Here is an 18,972-nt window from a genome sequence, read left to right as displayed (position 1 = left end):
ACCACTCAGCCTTTGCAAAACAGCTGTGAAGGGATTTGTGTGCCTTGTTAACTCTGAGAACATAACTCAAATAATCCTGACTCAGGCCTGAAGATCACAGATTTGTAATCTTACAAACTGGAGGTTTGTAAACTACAGAATGGTGACATTGTTTCAAAACATATCTTTGGAATTTCTTTACATTTATACATTGATCTACAGTGAGTTAATATCAGCTGATGTATCGGCCAGGCTCTTCAGTGTAATTATCCTTGGTTCCCTTTTCCATCATGTATCTAGAATTATGAAAATTAATTTATGCATGTTGGGTCTGGGCAGGTTTCAGACAGGTTTGGACCCATATATACCTCAATCATAACTGAGTATATACTATATTGGTGTATTTTATTGTTATATCTACTATTATTGTTATGATTATTATTATTTTGTGTGTATTCTATAATGTCTTCTGTTTGCTAGTGTTGTGAGCCCATATGTGGTTCCAGCTTTGTAGAGCCCAAGTCTAATTTCCCCCTTGTATTTAAAATAAATGAGGGTTTGTAGTAGATGATACCAGTCAATTAAAGAATGCCTTGACCAGCCCCAACACATCTTCAGGACATCCCTGATACTAATGAAATGTGTCTGATGCACTCAAGATCGATAATCCTCAATGCTTAATTTAGCTCTTGCATATCTTAGAAATATAGACAGCAGGAAACAGAAACCAAGGGACAGACTTTTTTCACCCTCTGTGGATTAATACAGCAAATGAATGCTTTTACGTTTTGACAAATAAAATGTATTTAGAAGCAAGTATTACTATTTTTTAAATAAACTTGATCTGTAACATTTCTAAGCTGGTGAAAAGCTTTGACACTATGAGAAAAATCCTGTTTACTAGTAAGCACAGGCATCAAAGGCAGAACAAAGAATCCTCATTACAAAATCTTACGTCTTGAGACAGAGCGTGGTCGCTCATCTGAGACAAGTGGACTGTAGTGTGCACCGATCTTTGCTGCTGTGTGTGCACGCCTGTATTTACTAATTTTATAGAAACGGCAAAGGATTTATTCAGTCATGCTCTGTCCAATAGATGGCTTGTTCAGTGGAGCGTGAGGAGAGAGCATGTTGTCCCAGAGAGAGAGAGATGAGGATGAAGACATGACAGTGTCTCTAAAATACAAGGCCTTGGAAACACAAAGGAAAAGCGAGTTGACGCTGTCGTAAAGACGGAGCCAAGTTAGCTCTTGATTTCTGCCTCCACAGGAATCTTCAGCTTGAATTATGCACATGTAAGAGTGTGTGTTCCAAGGAAGGAGAGGGCCGAACTGTTGGTTGCCTCAGAACACAGAAGGAATGCTAGACCTGTCCAGGAGATGCACATCACTTACTGTATATGAGTCACTTTCTCTAAGCGTCCTCCACATCCCTGCCTCCACAGCTAAGTCATTTGAGCATGGTGGAATAATATTAATGCACATATATTTAACTCACAGTGCAAAAAAATTTTTTGTTGGTCACCTCATGGATTTGGCATCACCTGAAAGGACGAAATTTGTCTTAAAATGGCAGTCAAAAGTGTAGATTAAAGGAATACTTAAACACTTTTTGGAATAATGCTGATTACTAGCTGCGACAACATACGGCTGTTATTGTTTTCACCATGTGTGTGTGTCATCATGGTCCAGGAGACACCTACTGTAGCAGGAACTACCACAGAGGCGGTTTTGAGTACTTTGGCGGGTTTGTCTGCATGTCTGTCTGTCTGTATCTATTGACAGATCTGAGTACTAATGAGTACTTTTGTAATAATGTGGTAATTACTACTGAGTACTCATGTAATAATGTAGTCATGATGTAATAATTACTGAGTACCCATGCAGTAATGTAGAAATAATATAGTAATTACTTCAGAGTACTAATGTAATAATGTAATGATAGTGTAATAATGACGGTGATGATCACTGAGTACACATTTAATAATGTATTGATGACTACTGAGTACTCATTTAATAATGTAGTAATAACTACTATATGACTACTGAGTACTCATGTAATAATGTAGTAATAGTGTAATAATGACTAGTGAGAACTCATGTAACAATTTAGTGATGACTACTGAGCACACATTTAATAATGTAGTAATAATGTATTGATGACTACTGAGTAAATGTGAGTAATGTAGTAATAACTACTATATGACTACTGAGTACTTTAATAATGTCAAAATAACTACTGAGTATTCATGTAATGATGTAGTAGTAACTACTGAGTAGTCATGTATTAATATAGTAATGACTTCTGAGCACTCATGTAATAATGTAGTAATGAGTACTGAGTACTCATGTAATAATGTAGTAATGAGTACTGAGTACTCATGTAATAATAGGGACTTTAACCAGCAGCAGTTGAAGGGATGGCTATGGCATGACATCATAGATAGATAGATACTTTATTTATCCTATTGCTCGTGGTTGATAATAATAATAATAATAATAATTAATAAAACAGTTAATAATACATAAACAATAATAATTAGATTAGTTCACATGCCTTGGAGTTGTATAGCCTGATGGCAATGGGAATAAAGGATCTCCTGAACTTCCCTGTTCTGCGGTGCAGTGAGATGAGATGTTTGCTGCACCTATAGCTGCCGCCAGAATGTTGTAGAGAGGATGGTTGGTATTGTCCAAGATGACCTCCATCTTACATTGCATGGGTCTCTCCACAGCAGTCCTGAGTGAGTCCAAACTCCTGCCAAGCACAGACCCAGCCTTTTTTACCAGCTTGTCCAGTCTCCTTGTGTTCATGTCAGACATGCTGCTGCCCCAGCAGATTGCAGCATAAAAAAGTACACTGGCCACCACTGACTGATAAAACATGTGCAGCATTTCACTGCAGACGTCAAAGGACCTGAGCCTCCTGAGGAAAAAGAGCTGGCTCTGCCCCTTCAGGTAGATGGCATCCGTGTCCAGGGACCAGTCCAGTTTACTGTCCAGGTTCACACCTAGGTATCTATAAGTGTGCACCACCTCAATGTCCTTCCCTCGGATGTTGACTGGCTGAAGGTTGGGCCTAGACGTACATTCCATGACCATCTCCTTGGTCTTGGAGGTGTTCAGAATGAGGCAGTTCTTGTCGCTCCATTCACTGAAGGCCATTGTCAGATCCCTGTACTCCTCTTCCTGCCCATTCGTGATACACCCCACAATAGCTGTCTGAGTATTTCTGGATGTGACAGGACTCAGAGTTGTATTTAAAGTCTGCCGTATACAGGGTGAACAGGAACGGAGCCAGAACAGATCCCTGTGGAGCCCCAGTGCTGCTCATCACAGTTACCCAGCCTGACGTACTGTGGTCGTCTTGTCAGGTATCCCACAATCCAGGACGTGAAGCAGGGATCAATCCCAATCCCTTCCAGCTTGTCTTTAAGAATGGGGGTTTGGATGGTTTTAAATGCACTTGAGAAATCAAAGAACATAATCCTCATGTAACTATCTGGCTCATCCAAGTAAGAATGGGCCAGTGGAGCATGTAAAGGATGGCATCATCCACTCCAATATGTTGTTTGTAGGCGAACTGTATGGGGTCTGGTGCATGTTCAACCTGTGGCCTCAGAAGGTGGAGAAGCGGCCGCTCCAGGGTCTTCATGATGTGTAATGTGAGGGCCAACGGTCTGTAGTCATTTATCTCATTTATCTCAGCTCAAATCCCCCGATATTGCAAAGAATGCATCAGGGTGCTAGGTCTGTACTCTCGCAACAGTCTCGTGAATGACGTCACATGCGACTGCAGGATCTGCTCGTGGTTGAATGTAAACAACAATGGTGACGATGTGTGAGAACTCCCTCAGTACATAGTACAATCTAAGACCAACTGCCAACAGTTCAATATCCCGACAGCAGATCTTCTCCTTCACTGGGATGTGACTGGGGTTGCACCATCTATGGTTCACAAGCAGAACTAGACCTCCACTTTCATTCTTACCATTTGCATACAACAGATCAAGTGTCTTTATTACAAATAGGAGCTGTCTGAGGGAGAGTGAGCCAACTGAGGTGGCGCCTAATTTTTACCCAAATTTTCAACATGCTAAATACTATGGAATTGGATGTGAAATGGGAGGGACAGAGAGGAAGGCTGCCACAAGCGAAGGCCTGGAGCGAGGAAGAGGAGCATGACTTAGCTTCGATTATTTTTCCAGTGACCCTGGGTGCCATGTCAGGAGATTTCATTGATGCACTCATACTGAAAGAGGCTTGCGTAATTATGCAGGGTTTTGGAAACATGCAGCGCAGTCTAACATCCAGCAGCTAGTCTCCAGGCTTCATGCAGTCATTCTGACTAGCATGAGTGAGGCTGGATGCTATGAATACTGATCGTGCAGCAGAGAGGAAACGTGATTACTTTCTTTCATTTTTCATTGTTACTGTTCTAAACTGTTCATTTCAATTTCTGAACATGGCTCATATGTGGTCACCAGGCCCTTGTTGAGAAAAAGTTAGTATTGTGGTCTAGACTAGAGAACCCAAAGCAGCAAGGTGGTAGGTCACCCACATTATGGAAGACCAACACACAATCACTGTAAGTAAAACGTAGGACCACAAAAATACACTATGGGTCAATGGGTTTTACTTTACTTTTACTTTACACCCATGACCACATTTGTTACCATTGTAAACATTGTACATACCAGAACATGTGGTGACATGCTGCACAGATGATGGATGCATGGATGAAATGATGTTCGTAAAGAAAAAACAAACAGAATACAACTTGTTAATCAGTGAGCTTTTGATGTTTTTGTAGGTGTGTTTCTGAATTATGGAAAGTGCTAGGTTAGCAGCACTAAAAGGGGGGGGGGGGGGGGGGGGGGGGGGGGGGGGCTTTTAGTTTTAATGCCAAGCTTGGCTAACCGCATTCTGATTCCACCTACAAATTTAACACATATACAGTATCTATCTTATCTCATTATCAGAAAGAAAACAAAGCATATTTCCCAAAATGTTCAAACTGTTCCTTGAATAAAGTAAGCAGAAAAATGCACCAATATACTCCTGACAAAGTCCTGAACTAGCTTAGATCAGTGCAGGACCACCTTTGTTATAGCTTTTGGCAAGACTGAAGCAGTTGTTAAAGAATTGTTTTTTCATTGAATAACAGCATAATATCTCTGTGTGTCAGGGTGATTTTTGTTCTCCATTCTAATAAATCATTTTAAGCAATGACTTTATAAGACACATTATATTCTGCATTGTTCTCTTTGTAAACTTGTGTCATTTGCAGGATTTGAAGAGAGTGTTGTCATTCCCACCATACCCTGGGGATTACCTGCATCCAGTGGTGTATGCCTGCACTGCAGTCATGCTGCTCTGTCTGCTTGTCTCCATCATGACCTATATTGTTCACCACAGGTGAGAAGAACATTTGTTTAAGGATTGTTTCACATTTTTCAAGTCTATCTTAATACAATAGTCACGTGTCCATACAGTATATATGTTGAAAGAGTTATTGGTGGATGTAAAGGTCTCAGTATATGGCTCTATTGCCTCAAAGTATCTCAGACTCCCTCTACAATGGTGGAATTGCTGGGGCTTACATCTGACATATTTTGCAACTTTCCAGACAGACACGTTAATAATAATAGTCGTAACAATAGGCTTTATTTATATAGCACTTGTCTTAACGGAAGTAAAAACAATAAAATCAATAAGAAAAAACAGGAATATAACAGTATAGATATGAAGCTTTGTCAGACATTTCCAAAAGCTGTCACAAAGACTTTTTAAAGACTTTGTGTGTCTAAGTTCAGTAGTCAGATAGTTTCATAGTGTCTCTAATACAGGGTTTTTCCTGCATAGAGAATTGCGAGGCGGCTGCCTCCGTCAAATTTCGTGCTGCCTCCGCCTCCCAACAAAATTCTAGTAGGCCTACTTGTTTTCTCGGTACTCAGTGGATTTGATGTGAAAGGTGAGCAATAAAATGTTTAAATCTAAATCAAAATATCTGTGGGTTTTTTAGTGTCATCAGCATAAAATGGTAAAAATCTGAAAAAAAAAAACTGGTCTTAATCAGCTTCTTTACTGAACTGATTAAACCTTTGCCACAACACAGTCCAACATCCTCCCAAAACATTGCGTGTGCCAATAAAAAACGTGCAAGTGCACATTCCTGATTAATTTGGAACAATTTTGTTGAAAAGTTAAAATCCCGTCTCATGGTGTTTTTTTCATAGCCCCCCCAACAGTGGCACCATAAGTCTGTTTGCACTGTGCTTACATTTTTTAAAATAATTTTGTTTGTTTTAACAACTTGAAAATAAAATAGTGACAACAGGAGATCCTGTCTTATTTTGTGGCTGCATCCACTAACGTTATGAGTGAGATTGAAGAGGAGAGCAGGAGATAAAAGGAGGAGTATATGGTGCTTTGATGCCCAGTGTTGACACTGCTGATGTGGAGCACTGATGAACATCCATCATGATATTGGAATTGATGCAGAGGCCGTTGTGCAAGAGTTCAGTTAATGTTCAGATGCAGAATGAACTTCAAATAGGTTGGAATACTATTTCATTTTATTGTCTCATGAGGTTTTTTGATTGTTTATTGTAGCAGCTTGGTTTGGTCTTGCTGTTGCATATTGTAATTACTTTATTTGGTAGTTAGTGAAGCAACTGTTCTCATGATGATGATGATGCTAAATGAGGGAATCTGTTACCTAATGACGATTTTTACTGCACGTTTCTCTGGGATTTTCAACATAGTATGTAAGAGTATATTGTAGGCTGTTATTTAGCTGCTGTTGTTGTTTTTAAGGCCTGTTGGTTGGTCTTTGAAATGCATGTGGTAGGAGGCTAATCAGAGTTTTATTGTGGTGTTGTGTCTTAACTTTAGCGCTCTAATACACAAATCAATCTCTCTTTCTCTCTTTCGATCACTTGTTCGATGAGTAGACATAGGCCTACTGTATGTGCATGTGGGAGAATATAGATAGTCTTCCTGATAGAACTTGTGCTAAGCTTCATTTCAATCAGAAAAGACTTTGCTTTTTATTGCCATGTGCTAAGAGAGGAAAAGAGAGAAATATGACATAAGTGGGTGAGGCTGTGCAAAATTTAGGGAACCCCCCAAAAAGAAAGCAAAAGGAAGAATGACAGACCAGTGAGATAAATCTATACTTACCTTACTGCAGCAGAGGACATCTGGTAAATTAGGTAACAAAAAAGTTACGCAGAGAAATGCATGCTGAAAGGAGTATGTAATGGTTCAATCATAAAGATAATTCATGGAAGAGGTCACGTTAGCATTAACTGAAGATGACGTTGCTATAGGCCTGAAATTATGGCAGGCAGCATTCTAGAACGAATTGAAAATTGAAGATGTGGTAGGATGCTAGACAAATTCAAAATATGCAATATGAAAAACGAGACAAGACAGAGATGAAAATCATAAATTAAATTACATGAGCTTGTTAGAAATTAAGGTCAGTATGTCACTTAAATAAAATGGTTAAAGAAATATAAAGTCTAACTCTAAAGAAATTAAGGTGAGAAAAGACGAAGACAATGATGTAGTAAAAGTTCAGCGAGGATCAAACTGAAATAGAAAGGTCATAAGTCCGAACAGAAATTAGATCAGTGAGACTAACTTAAATAAAATGCAAAAGTAACATTAAGGTCCGACAATGGTGGCTGAACTGAGAACAGAGTTATGCATGTGTGGCATAGAACATGCTGAGGCAAAGATGACCATGATGATGATAGTGGTCTTGTAACGTGATGTGCCGGGCCGACCAAAACTAAAACATATAAAAGAATGATGATTTTACAGAGTGTATTAAGTATGCCAGGGACATCCACCACCAGTTGAATTTACATGAGTGATGACCAGAGTAGGACCACTGCCATATGTCATATGTATGACTAACCGTATGACTTATATGTATGAGATCTTATTACAAAATAGCACTAATGTCAGGCGATGTAAGAAACGTTTACGGATGCCGTCTCTATAATTAACAGGATGAATATATCTTTTAACAGTACAATGAAGGAGATCGGTGCTAACAAATCGTTGTCCCCCCACCGCACCCACCCCACTCCAAAAAACAAAAAACTGCAATGATCAGGGAATGCACCACCAGAAAACATGTATCATTAAGGACTGATGAGCCTGAGCTGAAATGAGGAGGATCTATTGCGAGGAATTGTAGCATTGCAGTCGATAAATGAAGGGATCTCGATATCTGATTACAGAATCCAAACACTATTGAAAACATGTGGGCCATATGTCAGCTGAAGTCTGGCGCATTGCCAGTACCCTACTATTGAATCACTTACTGATGAACTTTCCACAAGATGGGCAAATGGGGACAATTGCTCATACAAAAATGTAACATATATGACAAATAACCCTATGTAAGAATGATGTGCAATATATGTTCATATAGGGTGATAATTATCACATATACTGTATGTCACTTTAAATATATAAGAAGATAAAAGTATAACATGCGTGAAATACCACAATAAAACTTAAACATGATGAAATATCTATGTGATGAATTGTATATTGTGACAATATATATTAATGATAAATTTCCATTTGCAAATTCTTAATGCAACATACATCTAAAAGTATGTTTTCTTATTGATTGAAACATGTGAATGTTTAAATTTACACTAATTTATTTATTTTTTAATATATAAATAAATTATGGCCCCATTTAGGGAAAAATAGAATGAGCAGGGTATGCATAGGGCATGTGATTGACCAACTGTACCACACGGCGACCTGCCTGATATCAGGATAAAGTACATAACATGTCAGTTCTAGCCCTCACTCCTCCTCAGCTATGCCTTCTCATCCAAATACATTTCTGTGGTTTCAAAAACCAAGATGGCGACACCAAATTACGAACTCAAGTCTTCAAAATGGCAGTCCACGAGCAATGTTCGACTTCCATGGTAGCTACTGATAAAACATAGTTAGACATTATGTAAATATGAAAGAATTCCAAATTCTGATAGGGTTCGTATAAAAATATAAAATACTTAATGTGTGCAGATAATCGATATAGGCATATTACGTTACTTAGGGTGAAGCGCTTGCTTGAAAATGAGCTCCATAACCTGCGATCTTATTATTTGAATAGCTTGATAAGAGAGTAGCTTTGATGGCGTGAGGCTTAACCCTGACGCTTGGCTCCCCTGAAAAGGACACAAGCTCCATTGAAAGCCTCCCTGAGACGTTTAGGGGGAGCTTTAAAATAAAAAAAATTGTGTATACTACTATATTCATTCACTTTATTCATGTCGTAACTTTTAACTCTGTTCATTGTTTGCAGTGTGATCCGCATCAGCAGGAATGGCTGGCACACACTCCTCAACTTCCTCTTCCACACAGGACTAACATTTGGAGTTTTTGCCGGGGGCATCAATCAGATCAACCTACCTTTTGTGTGTCAGATTGTAAGTTTTTTTTTTCCTACTTGATTAGTTTGGTGATATTTTTATGTTGCCTGCAAAATGTGATGGTCCTGAGAGAGCTGGAGGCCTGCTAAGTTGTTGGTCAGGCAGTTCCTGTTAGTCGTGAGGTCACTGACAAATGGGCCTCAAACAAGGTGCCACCTGATTTGACAAGTGAGGTATTGAGTTTCATCAAATAGCATCCAATGAAGGACAGTGTTAGAGATTTGGTTAATCATTCAGCTTAAATTTGCATGGGTTGATTCACATTATTAACTGTCCGTTTGGTGCAAAATTTCCTCTGGTTCAAATAAGCAGTGCAGTATCTATGTAAGGTATTCAGCCACATTGGCTGTTTAGAAGTTTTTACACTGAATCTTCAGTAAGTCATGCTGTGGCTGAGGCTGTTTTTAGGCAATGTGTTGCTTTGAGCTAAATGCTAGCAGCAGCTCACTGTACAAAAGCCTACCACTTTTGCCCCTTATCAAGCATACAGGCTCTTCCTCTTTCCCTCACTCCCGACATACAGCCCCGCCCATCATACAGAGTGCAGCAGTTAACAAGCGGTACCGTAGTTAACGAGCGGAGCCGTATTTGATTAGAAGAGTCTTTCCATGCAGTTGTGACGGTGAAACTTGCCGAGGGACAATACTCGCATGAAGGATATGCATTAGACTCGCTAACCTGCTCTGTTGTACTTTTATCATGCTTGCTGACGGATTGCTAGCTTAATGACCTTGTAACTAGCTTAAATGTATCAGCAGTTGTTCATGTTAATATTAGGCCAATGCGCTGAATAGTGGCGTATTTAACACACATTATAATTAACAGCAATTTCTATTGTTGGATTTATGTTTAAAGGGCCATTTCATTATATTTCATGTTCCTGTTATGTGCTTTATGCTTGATTTCACACCAAACAAATACACCGACAGCCAGGCCACACCTGTTTAACAAGACTTGAAATAAATAAGCTTTCCTCCTACCTCAAAGATTATCTGACTGGAATCATTTCCATAGTGTTCCAACCCATACCACTTACCGAGGCTACGCTTCCTTATACTCACTATCGCAATGCTAAAATACTAGGCCTGTAGTCACACTAAAAGTCCTCTTCACAAAGCTGCTGAGACCAACTTTTACTAATGAAAAGTGAAAACTCCAGAGCTAAGAGTGCAACTCCGTTGCTATAGGTGACGTCAATTTTCATGGAACATACCTCATTAATAATAAAAAAAAACACTGAGAAATAAACAAATACAAATTGAATAATAATGGTGCTGTTTAGGTGCTGTTTACAAAATTAGTGCATTCTCCAAATGCATCTGTATGATACGGTTTGTGTTAGAAGTTTCTCCTAAATCAGCAAGTTAGGAGCCACTTTTAGTCTTAAGATTCTTTGTGAATACGTGTGCAGATGTTTAGCAGGTTTAATTGTAATGAAGTCTTCCTTTTAACTAGTTAAATTAGCTCATATGCTGAAGGACAGCTGCTACAGTATGGCCTCAATTGAGGGTCTAAAGGACTTTGAGCTTGTAAAGTGATGTTCACAAATAATTGTGAAGTTTGTAGTTGTAAACCTTTGTAACTTTGTAAACATAAATAATAACTTTTATAAACATAACATAAATAAAAAATCTGCAGGAGAAATTCAAGTTTGTACATGCATAGAGAGGATTTGCATTAGTAAAAAAAAGAGAGTGTGGATAAAATCTGTGAACAAATGATGAGTGCTGAGGTTACACAAAGACACTGTGGAAGAAGTGTTTTTGTGAACATGTACAGATACATCTCTGGCCAGGTCCACCATTATTTCAAAAAGCTGACTGTTCAGGTGCCATGGCACGGCAGAGAAAGATCAAAGTTAGTGTGACCACCAGCTTTATTAATAAAATTACATCACAGGTCCCTGGGTTGCTATACCAATGGCATAATGTAAATCCTGAGTCTCTGGGCAGAGGTCACCCAGGAATGTGATAAGAGCAGAATTGTGGTAAATTGAGTCCACATGGTGGCTCCATACAACAGCTAGCCTCACCAACACCACCAAAAGTCATTAATTAACAAACCACACTTTTTTACACGTATGCTGAACTAAGCTAACCATCTCCTGGTTTAACCCTTATACCTGAGGAACAAATGAGCTTCCTCTGTAAAAAAAATAGCAACAAGGATGAACTGTCAGAGCCAGTGCAAACAGATGTAGAACGGCAGAATTATACACAAGCAGATACATGCTAAAACTACAGTATATTCATGAACTCGAGACATAAATTACCTCGACCTAACAAAGATATAATGCAAACCTAATCAGTGAACTAGAACTTTAATAACATTGTTACACATGTGTTTTTCCTACTACAAATCAACGTCCGCAGTGAGAAAGGCTGTTGCTGGAGTATTTTGAACAATATTGTTAGCTGAACATGGCAAACAGAAACAACAGAATTTAGCGTGTTATTATTCTAGCATCTGTTAATTGGTAGATATTAGTTTTGCAGGTATTTTGTCATAAACCAAGTTGTGGGGAACATGCATGGCTTTACCAAATTTATAATAATTCATCCAATATTTCACCCATGAAAAAGAAACGAACCACAGTCATGCTTAGAGCCTCACTGTGAGTGAGCCAGAAATTCTGAATCAATATTTTTAAGAAGAAGTGAATGCTTTGTATGAGCACTGTACCATAGGCCTATGTGGCTGTGCAGAACCACCATGCATCACACAAAAACACACAAGTTTCTCATGAGATTCTGTATCTGTACAGTTTTACTGTATTCTAAACAAAGTGGTTTAAATGTTATCACAATATCCGTATAGATCAGTGGACCAGTGCAAAAAGAATTTGATAAAGCAAAGCAAAGTTGGTTCAGTGGACATATTGTAATGCATTTCTATTTCTATTCAGTTCGCAGCATGATTCAAAAGTAATAGGAGAGGGCACAATTTGTGGCATGGTGATAACCCATCTATCTCACATTCATGTGTTGCTTTTAATAATGTCCCTTTGGATCTTTTTCTGTATTAGGTCGGCATTGTGCTCCACTATGCTTCTTTGTCTACCATGATGTGGCTGACGTTTGCTGCTAGGAACATCTGTAAAGATGTGTCCAAAGACCCACTTCGGGCCCAGGACAGGAATGGGCTGGCCCAGACTCGCACCAAACCAACCATCCTCAGGTAAGCCATAAGATGGTAAGCAGATGTTAATTCACACAAAAGCACATTGTTCTGATTAAATCACTAAACAATACAGTGTAAATTAATCGTAACTGGTTCTCTGTGTTCTGTCAACAAGCAGTAACCTGCTTTTCAAAAATGAAAGGAGAGCCTGATGAAAGACAGCTTAAAAGATATCTAACTGTATCGCAAAGAAAGGATTATAGCATTGATGGTAGTGTCCTTAGACATCTTTCTCTCTTGCTGATTTTCACAAGGCAAATGATGGAGTGTTAAGCCAACTGATTCAATTCATCTTCGTAGTCCTTTTAGAAGTGCAGACCTGGAAAAACTCCTACTTGCTCTTACCCTTTCAGCATCAACTGACAAATCTCAGTGCACTATGACAGTGTGAAAAGCTGTGAAGGCAATCAATGTTAAATGACTGAGAAAAATGTGAAATTTAACAAATCTTACAACTAAGTTATTTAATTACATACAAGAGAATTTTATATCACATATTGTTTGTAGCTGATGCCTCATGTCCCAGTGAATCAAGCTCCACTTTATACAGTGTGCCTTCATTTTATTGTTTGTAGATTTAATTTTAAGTTGATAAATTGCCCATGAGCCTACACTCAATAACCCATAATGACTACATGAAATTTATTAAACATTAAAAATCAAGAACTGAAATCTCTCATTTACAGTGTTCAGACCCTTTGTTGTGGCTCCAAACTGTGGTCAGGTGCTTCCCGTTGACTTTATTGATCCTTTAGATGTATCTAGAACTTGAAGTCCACCTGCGGCAAATTGATTGGATATAGTTTAAAAAGGTTCACACCAGTGTATATAAAGTCCCACAATTCACACTTTTTGTCAGGACAAAAACAAGGCGATGAAGTCCAAGGAACTCTCTGTCAAACTCTGTGATAAAATTGTGGTGAGGCATAGATCAGCTCCCAGGAGCACAGTTGCCTCTATAACTGTGAAATGGAAGTTTCGAACCACCAGGACTCTTCCTAGAGTTGGCCGTCAAGTCAAACTGAGTAACCAGGAAAGAAAGGCCTTGATCAAGGGGGTGACCAAGAACCAATGGTCACTCTAAAGAAACGGAGAACCTACTGGAAGGACGACTATCTCAGCAGCACTCCATCAATCAGACCTTTACAGTAGAGTGGATAGAGAGAACCCACTGTGAGTAAAAGGCATATAGCAGCCTGTTGCAATTTGTCAAACAGCATTTAAAGGACTCTGTCTCAGAGAAAATCTCTTTCCTCATGCTCTCAAAAACTGAACTCTCTGGGCAGGACTACAAACATCTGGTGAACACCAGACACTGCTCATCACCTGGCACCAGCATGGTGGGAGCAGCATCATGCTGTGGAGGGCTTTTCCACAGCAGGGACAGAGAGATGGTCAAAACTGAGGGAAGGAAGAATGAAGCCAAATACAGAGAGGTCCTTGAAGGAAACTTTTTATCTATTTGAAATGAAATCTACAACACAGTTAAGTGAAGGGGTCTGAATTTTTTCTGAAGCCACTGTATATTTCAGTCTGAATCAGTGGGGTGCCCCAACCCACTGACAGCATGTAACTGCCTTAACTGCCTTAACCACAAATTGGAGAGTAAATTATAGAGTAGTTTAATTTGATGAGCTACTAACCTTTGATTCAGTTAGATTTTCTTATGTCTCACTTGTTACCCTGCAAAATTCCCAAACCACCATTTGTACTTGATATTTTTCACTTTTTTGCAGATTTTATCTTGTTAGTGATGGAATCCCTCTCATAATTGTTGGAGTCACAGCAGCATTTGGTATGGATAACTATGGCAGCAGGGATGATGCTTTGTAGTAAGTACTCATTATATTTGAGCATACATTCACTGCTTTCATGGTTAAATAAAATAAATTTATTTTTATGTCTCTGTGTCTTTTTCAGTTGCTGGATGGCATGGGAACCAAGTCTGGGAGGTTTCTATGCTCCCATGACTCTTCTGGTCTTAGTCATGTCTGTGTACCTCTTGTGCACCTACATCCAGCTCAAATGCCACCCAGAGAGGAAGTATGAGCTGCAAATTCTCAGTGAGGAGCAGCAGCAGTTGTCATCCAGCGATTCAAACCATCACTGCCACACAGACACTGGTGGAACTTCTGGACCTGCTGGGGACTGCCCACCATTTGCTACTGGTGTATCAGTGCTGGCCAATGAGCACTCATTTAAATCTCAGCTTCGGGCCACAGCCTTCACCCTCTTTCTGTTCCTGGCTACCTGGGCTTTCGGGGGATTGGCAGTATCACTGGGGCATTTCCTGGATATGATATTCAGCTGCCTCTATGGGGCTTTTTGTGTCACTCTGGGACTCTTTCTTCTCATCCAACACTGTGCCAAACGTGATGATGTGTGGCATAGCTGGTGGGCTTGTTGCCCCACTAAGTCCAAGACAGAGGATGGCAATGGAGGTGGAAAGAGCCAAAGGCAGGGGCTCCATCAGCCTCACTGCCACCTAAACTCCCCATGCTCAGGCAAGCAGCCGCTGCTCTCTCCTCACCTTGTGCAGACTTCTTACCATAAAATGACGGCACCTCCCCAAAGCCCCACACCCAACCACACAGGTCCATGCTGTGTGGCTGTGATGAGTCCTGTCACTACAACCCCCATCTCACCTCTCAGTGAGCCAATGCCCTCACCACATCCACAGTCACTTCCTGACGAACTTCCTTATCCTGTTCTGCCCCTGCAGAGCTGCCTTACTGACAGAACAAAGTCACGCTCCTTCAACCGCCCACGCCCATGCCTCCAGGACTACCGTTCTCACATGGCTTCCACCAGTATGGATGGCAGTGTGCACAGCTCACACCTAGACAGCCCTCATGCTGCACACCATCTTGAAGGCTCACCACTGGTTTCCAACAGCCCACACCCAGACCTCCAGCTTCCCTGCCTCAGTCCTCACTTGGATAAACAGCTGGTTTCCTGCCAGAGCTTACAACGCCAGACCTCCTGCCACAGTGTACAAGACATAATGACTTCCTGCCACAGCCATGCACACAACATGCATGACAGCATCAGTTCCTGTCACAGCCTCCTCCTGCCTTCTCATGGGATCCACGCCTGCCAGTGGCACATGTACAGCTCAGCTGATCATTCTTCCACCACAAGCTGCTGTGAGAAACCCGATCCCTTCGCCTTGCAGTATCAGCAAGATGCTTACAGCTGCATGTCAAAGACAACAGACAAAGAAAAGGATAATCACTGCGAAGAGGTGGAGCAGAAAGGTTTCCCCAGAAATACTCTGCCTCGGCAGCACGCCACTGTCAGCCTACGAGGCGCCATCAGCCGAAACAGGAGCCTGCAGGAGGATGGCCTGTTTGGTTCAGATGCCACAAGAAACATACGAACTGGCCCTTGGAGAAATGAAACCACTGTATAATTTTCTTATGCTTGTACGTGTGAGACCTTACAGCCACTCCATAAGTGTTTGGGCCTCACTGCCTTCAACTTTGCCCTTAAATTACAGGTTGAACTTTCAGTGGGGCCTTTATTTAACATTTCAGAACCCTTTATAACAAAGTTATATTTGTGTGTTACAAATTGTGTGTTTTTATGAGGAATCTTCAAGAACAGTTAAATTAATGTTGAATTAATTTTCTGCTCCATGCAGTTTAAAGTTGCAGTCAGTATTGTCTGGCTCGCGAGGGCCACAGTGATTCAGTAGGGATCAGCTCATCTGAGTTAGGAACTACATGGACCTGTTAAGACCTCTACTCCTTCCTCTACCCTTGACCAAGGAACTGGAGTTTTAAACATTTCTATTGGGATGGAACATAGAAATTTCCTCACTTGGCTTTTTGGGTAGAGATCTTCACCTGTTTGGACCCAATCTGAAACTGCCCTGTGGGGAATAAGATGTGAATAGGCCTAAAGATAATTACACCTGATCCAATCCAGTATTATGCAAAGACGACGTATCACTGATTGCACCTTTAAGTTGGATTGATCTCTTTTAAAAAGATCTATATTTGTTCATGTTATGTTTCAAACAGCATTGTTAGACACAATATAATTTTAAATATGAGTTACATGTATGATTTTAATTAGTGTGAGCATGTGTGTTTTTTATGTGTGCAACAGTGCATGGGTAGGTACATAGAGATGTGGTGTGTTGGTGCTATATGTATTTGTTATTATGGATCCACACTTGCAGAATTTTACATTTATGAATATCTTGATAAAATATTTATGAAGTCTGAAGATTTTCTATGGAGACACTTTATGTATGCTGCCAAATAGAGTCAAATAGACTCTTGTCTGACAAATATTGCACTATATGTACCATAGTAACCCTCACTTTGTGAGATGATAATTCAAAAGAAAAGTGCAATGTGCTACAAAGCACAAACTTTGTCCAGTGCCAGTCTATGTGCCAGTTTTCACTGTGATGAGAAACTACACACAACTCATTCTCAACATTGTTTGTAGTATCATACAAACTTGAACTCAGGTTTTTAAAAGATTTTCAGCAACTCTTTGAAGTTGTTCCAGAAACTTCCATATGTGTTCTCCAGATTTACGAGTTAAGCCAGGCCTATGTCAATAAATCAGGCTAAATTTCAGTTTCATAAAGTAGTTAAATAAGTCTATAAGTCTCTAGATAAAGTTACCATGACAATGTATCCTTTGTCAGGTTAGCTTTCAGATTTACTTTCACCTCAGGCCTAATCAATGTAACCCAGACATGAGAGTGTCCTCTCCTGTGAGCAGAACGCTGAACAGTGCCCTTCAAAGTTATCCCAACTTGACATGGTCCTACAGTAATTCCTATGTTCAGTGTATCAGCTCCGGCTTCTCTTTAGGTCCCAGTCTTCTGTATTGTGAATTGATTCGACCTACCCCTCATGTCTCAAGTCTTGTTTTATAGAAATAGTTTGATATAGTGGGAAATGAGAAAATTGATGTGACTCTCATGTTTGTGCAGATCTAGCTTCAGTAGGTGATTAACCTACCTTAGTATAATGACCGGAAATGGGAAAACAGCAAGCCTGGCTCAAAAAGTAGTCGCATCATGTAACACCCCCTAAACCCACAAACTGTAATTTTTACATTTTTGTCACAAATTAAAGGCTGATTGTTTCCCCAGATCTGTACGTAATACAAAGGCATGATTAATCTTCTTATATTCTCAAAAAGACAGTGACTAAGAACATTTCCCAAAATGTTGAACTATTACTTTTAAGTCACGAACAAGCAGTTCTTAAACCAAACTGAATTAGGCCGATCACATTAGTGCTCATTTAGCTTTATACAACAGCTTCAACCTGTAAAACATAACCCAATCCTTGATCACAGAAAGAGTAGTCCCACAAAATAAAGTTACATGAGCACATACTGAGACATTTTTAGCAAAGATCATAAATTATATTTTGTAGTGAGAATAAATTTGAGCAAACAAAAATCCATTCTGTGGTCAGTAATCCTATTTATAGCTAACCTGGTGTAGGAGGTATCATTGACAAGGCCGAGTCCTTTCCACAACAGTCTGGGTCCTTTGCTGCATGTCATCCCCACTCTCTCCACATATATATATATATATATATATATATATTTTACACACACATAATAAATATATGTACATAAAAATACATACATACATAATTTTTCTTGAAAAAAAGGGATGAAACACAAATGTAATGCCATGGAAATACAGTTATGGAAGAAGTGAGGGAAATGGCTTGATTTATTCAATGGTTTATTATTTTATCAGTCTTAATCATGGTTTAGATTGTTAGACTTACTTAATTCAAATTCTTCACATTAAATTGTGCTTTTCTGAGCCTTCTTTTTGAACCTCTCAGGTTCATGGTATTTAGCGGCATATTTGGAATTTCACTCAGTTAAATTTATACTTACATTTTATACTACTTTTAGGCCATAATCAGGCCTTCATATGGAATCTAGTATTACATTTATGGAGGGATGAGTCATATCACTGTTATATATTGTAGGTCAAACACAAAAAGTTCACTTATATGTCACCATATCCCAGTTTGTGACACTAGCCTTCAGGCTGCTGATGATGACTGTGAACATGTGATGTGTTGTTGTGCCCCAGTGTTGGGACAGCTTTAAGCGTCTTCCCAGGTCAGGGACAGGTATCACCTGTTAGTGTTGAAATGAATGATGCTGTCAAAAACATGAGACCATTTTAATGTGGCATTCTTGATTTGTCACATCTATTATATATATATTATATATTTTCAACAGTGTAAAGAAACAAGTGGACACCTTGTAAGACAAAGCGAGTATATGAGCACTGTGTGTTGTCTGCACCAGAAATAAAGATATACTGTGAGACACTG

General features: G+C 39.6%; 1 protein-coding gene across 1 annotated transcript in view; it reads left to right on the top strand.

Moving 5' to 3' along the window:
- adgra1a (adhesion G protein-coupled receptor A1a) overlaps window positions 1-18,972 on the top strand; it is a 20,222-nt gene extending 1,250 nt beyond the window's left edge. The window contains exons 3-7 of the mRNA XM_056366917.1: window positions 5,269-5,396; window positions 9,328-9,451; window positions 12,480-12,631; window positions 14,371-14,466; window positions 14,555-18,972. Of these exons, the coding sequence (XP_056222892.1) occupies window positions 5,269-5,396; window positions 9,328-9,451; window positions 12,480-12,631; window positions 14,371-14,466; window positions 14,555-16,046 (1,992 nt within the window). The 3' untranslated portion in view covers window positions 16,047-18,972. The remainder of the gene's footprint in view (window positions 1-5,268; window positions 5,397-9,327; window positions 9,452-12,479; window positions 12,632-14,370; window positions 14,467-14,554) is intronic.

This window comes from Seriola aureovittata, chromosome 21 (genome assembly GCF_021018895.1).
Source record: "Seriola aureovittata isolate HTS-2021-v1 ecotype China chromosome 21, ASM2101889v1, whole genome shotgun sequence".
NCBI lineage: Eukaryota > Metazoa > Chordata > Actinopteri > Carangiformes > Carangidae > Seriola > Seriola aureovittata.
Note: the sequence above shows the minus strand (reverse complement) of the source record. Positions and strands in the feature narration are given on the sequence as shown.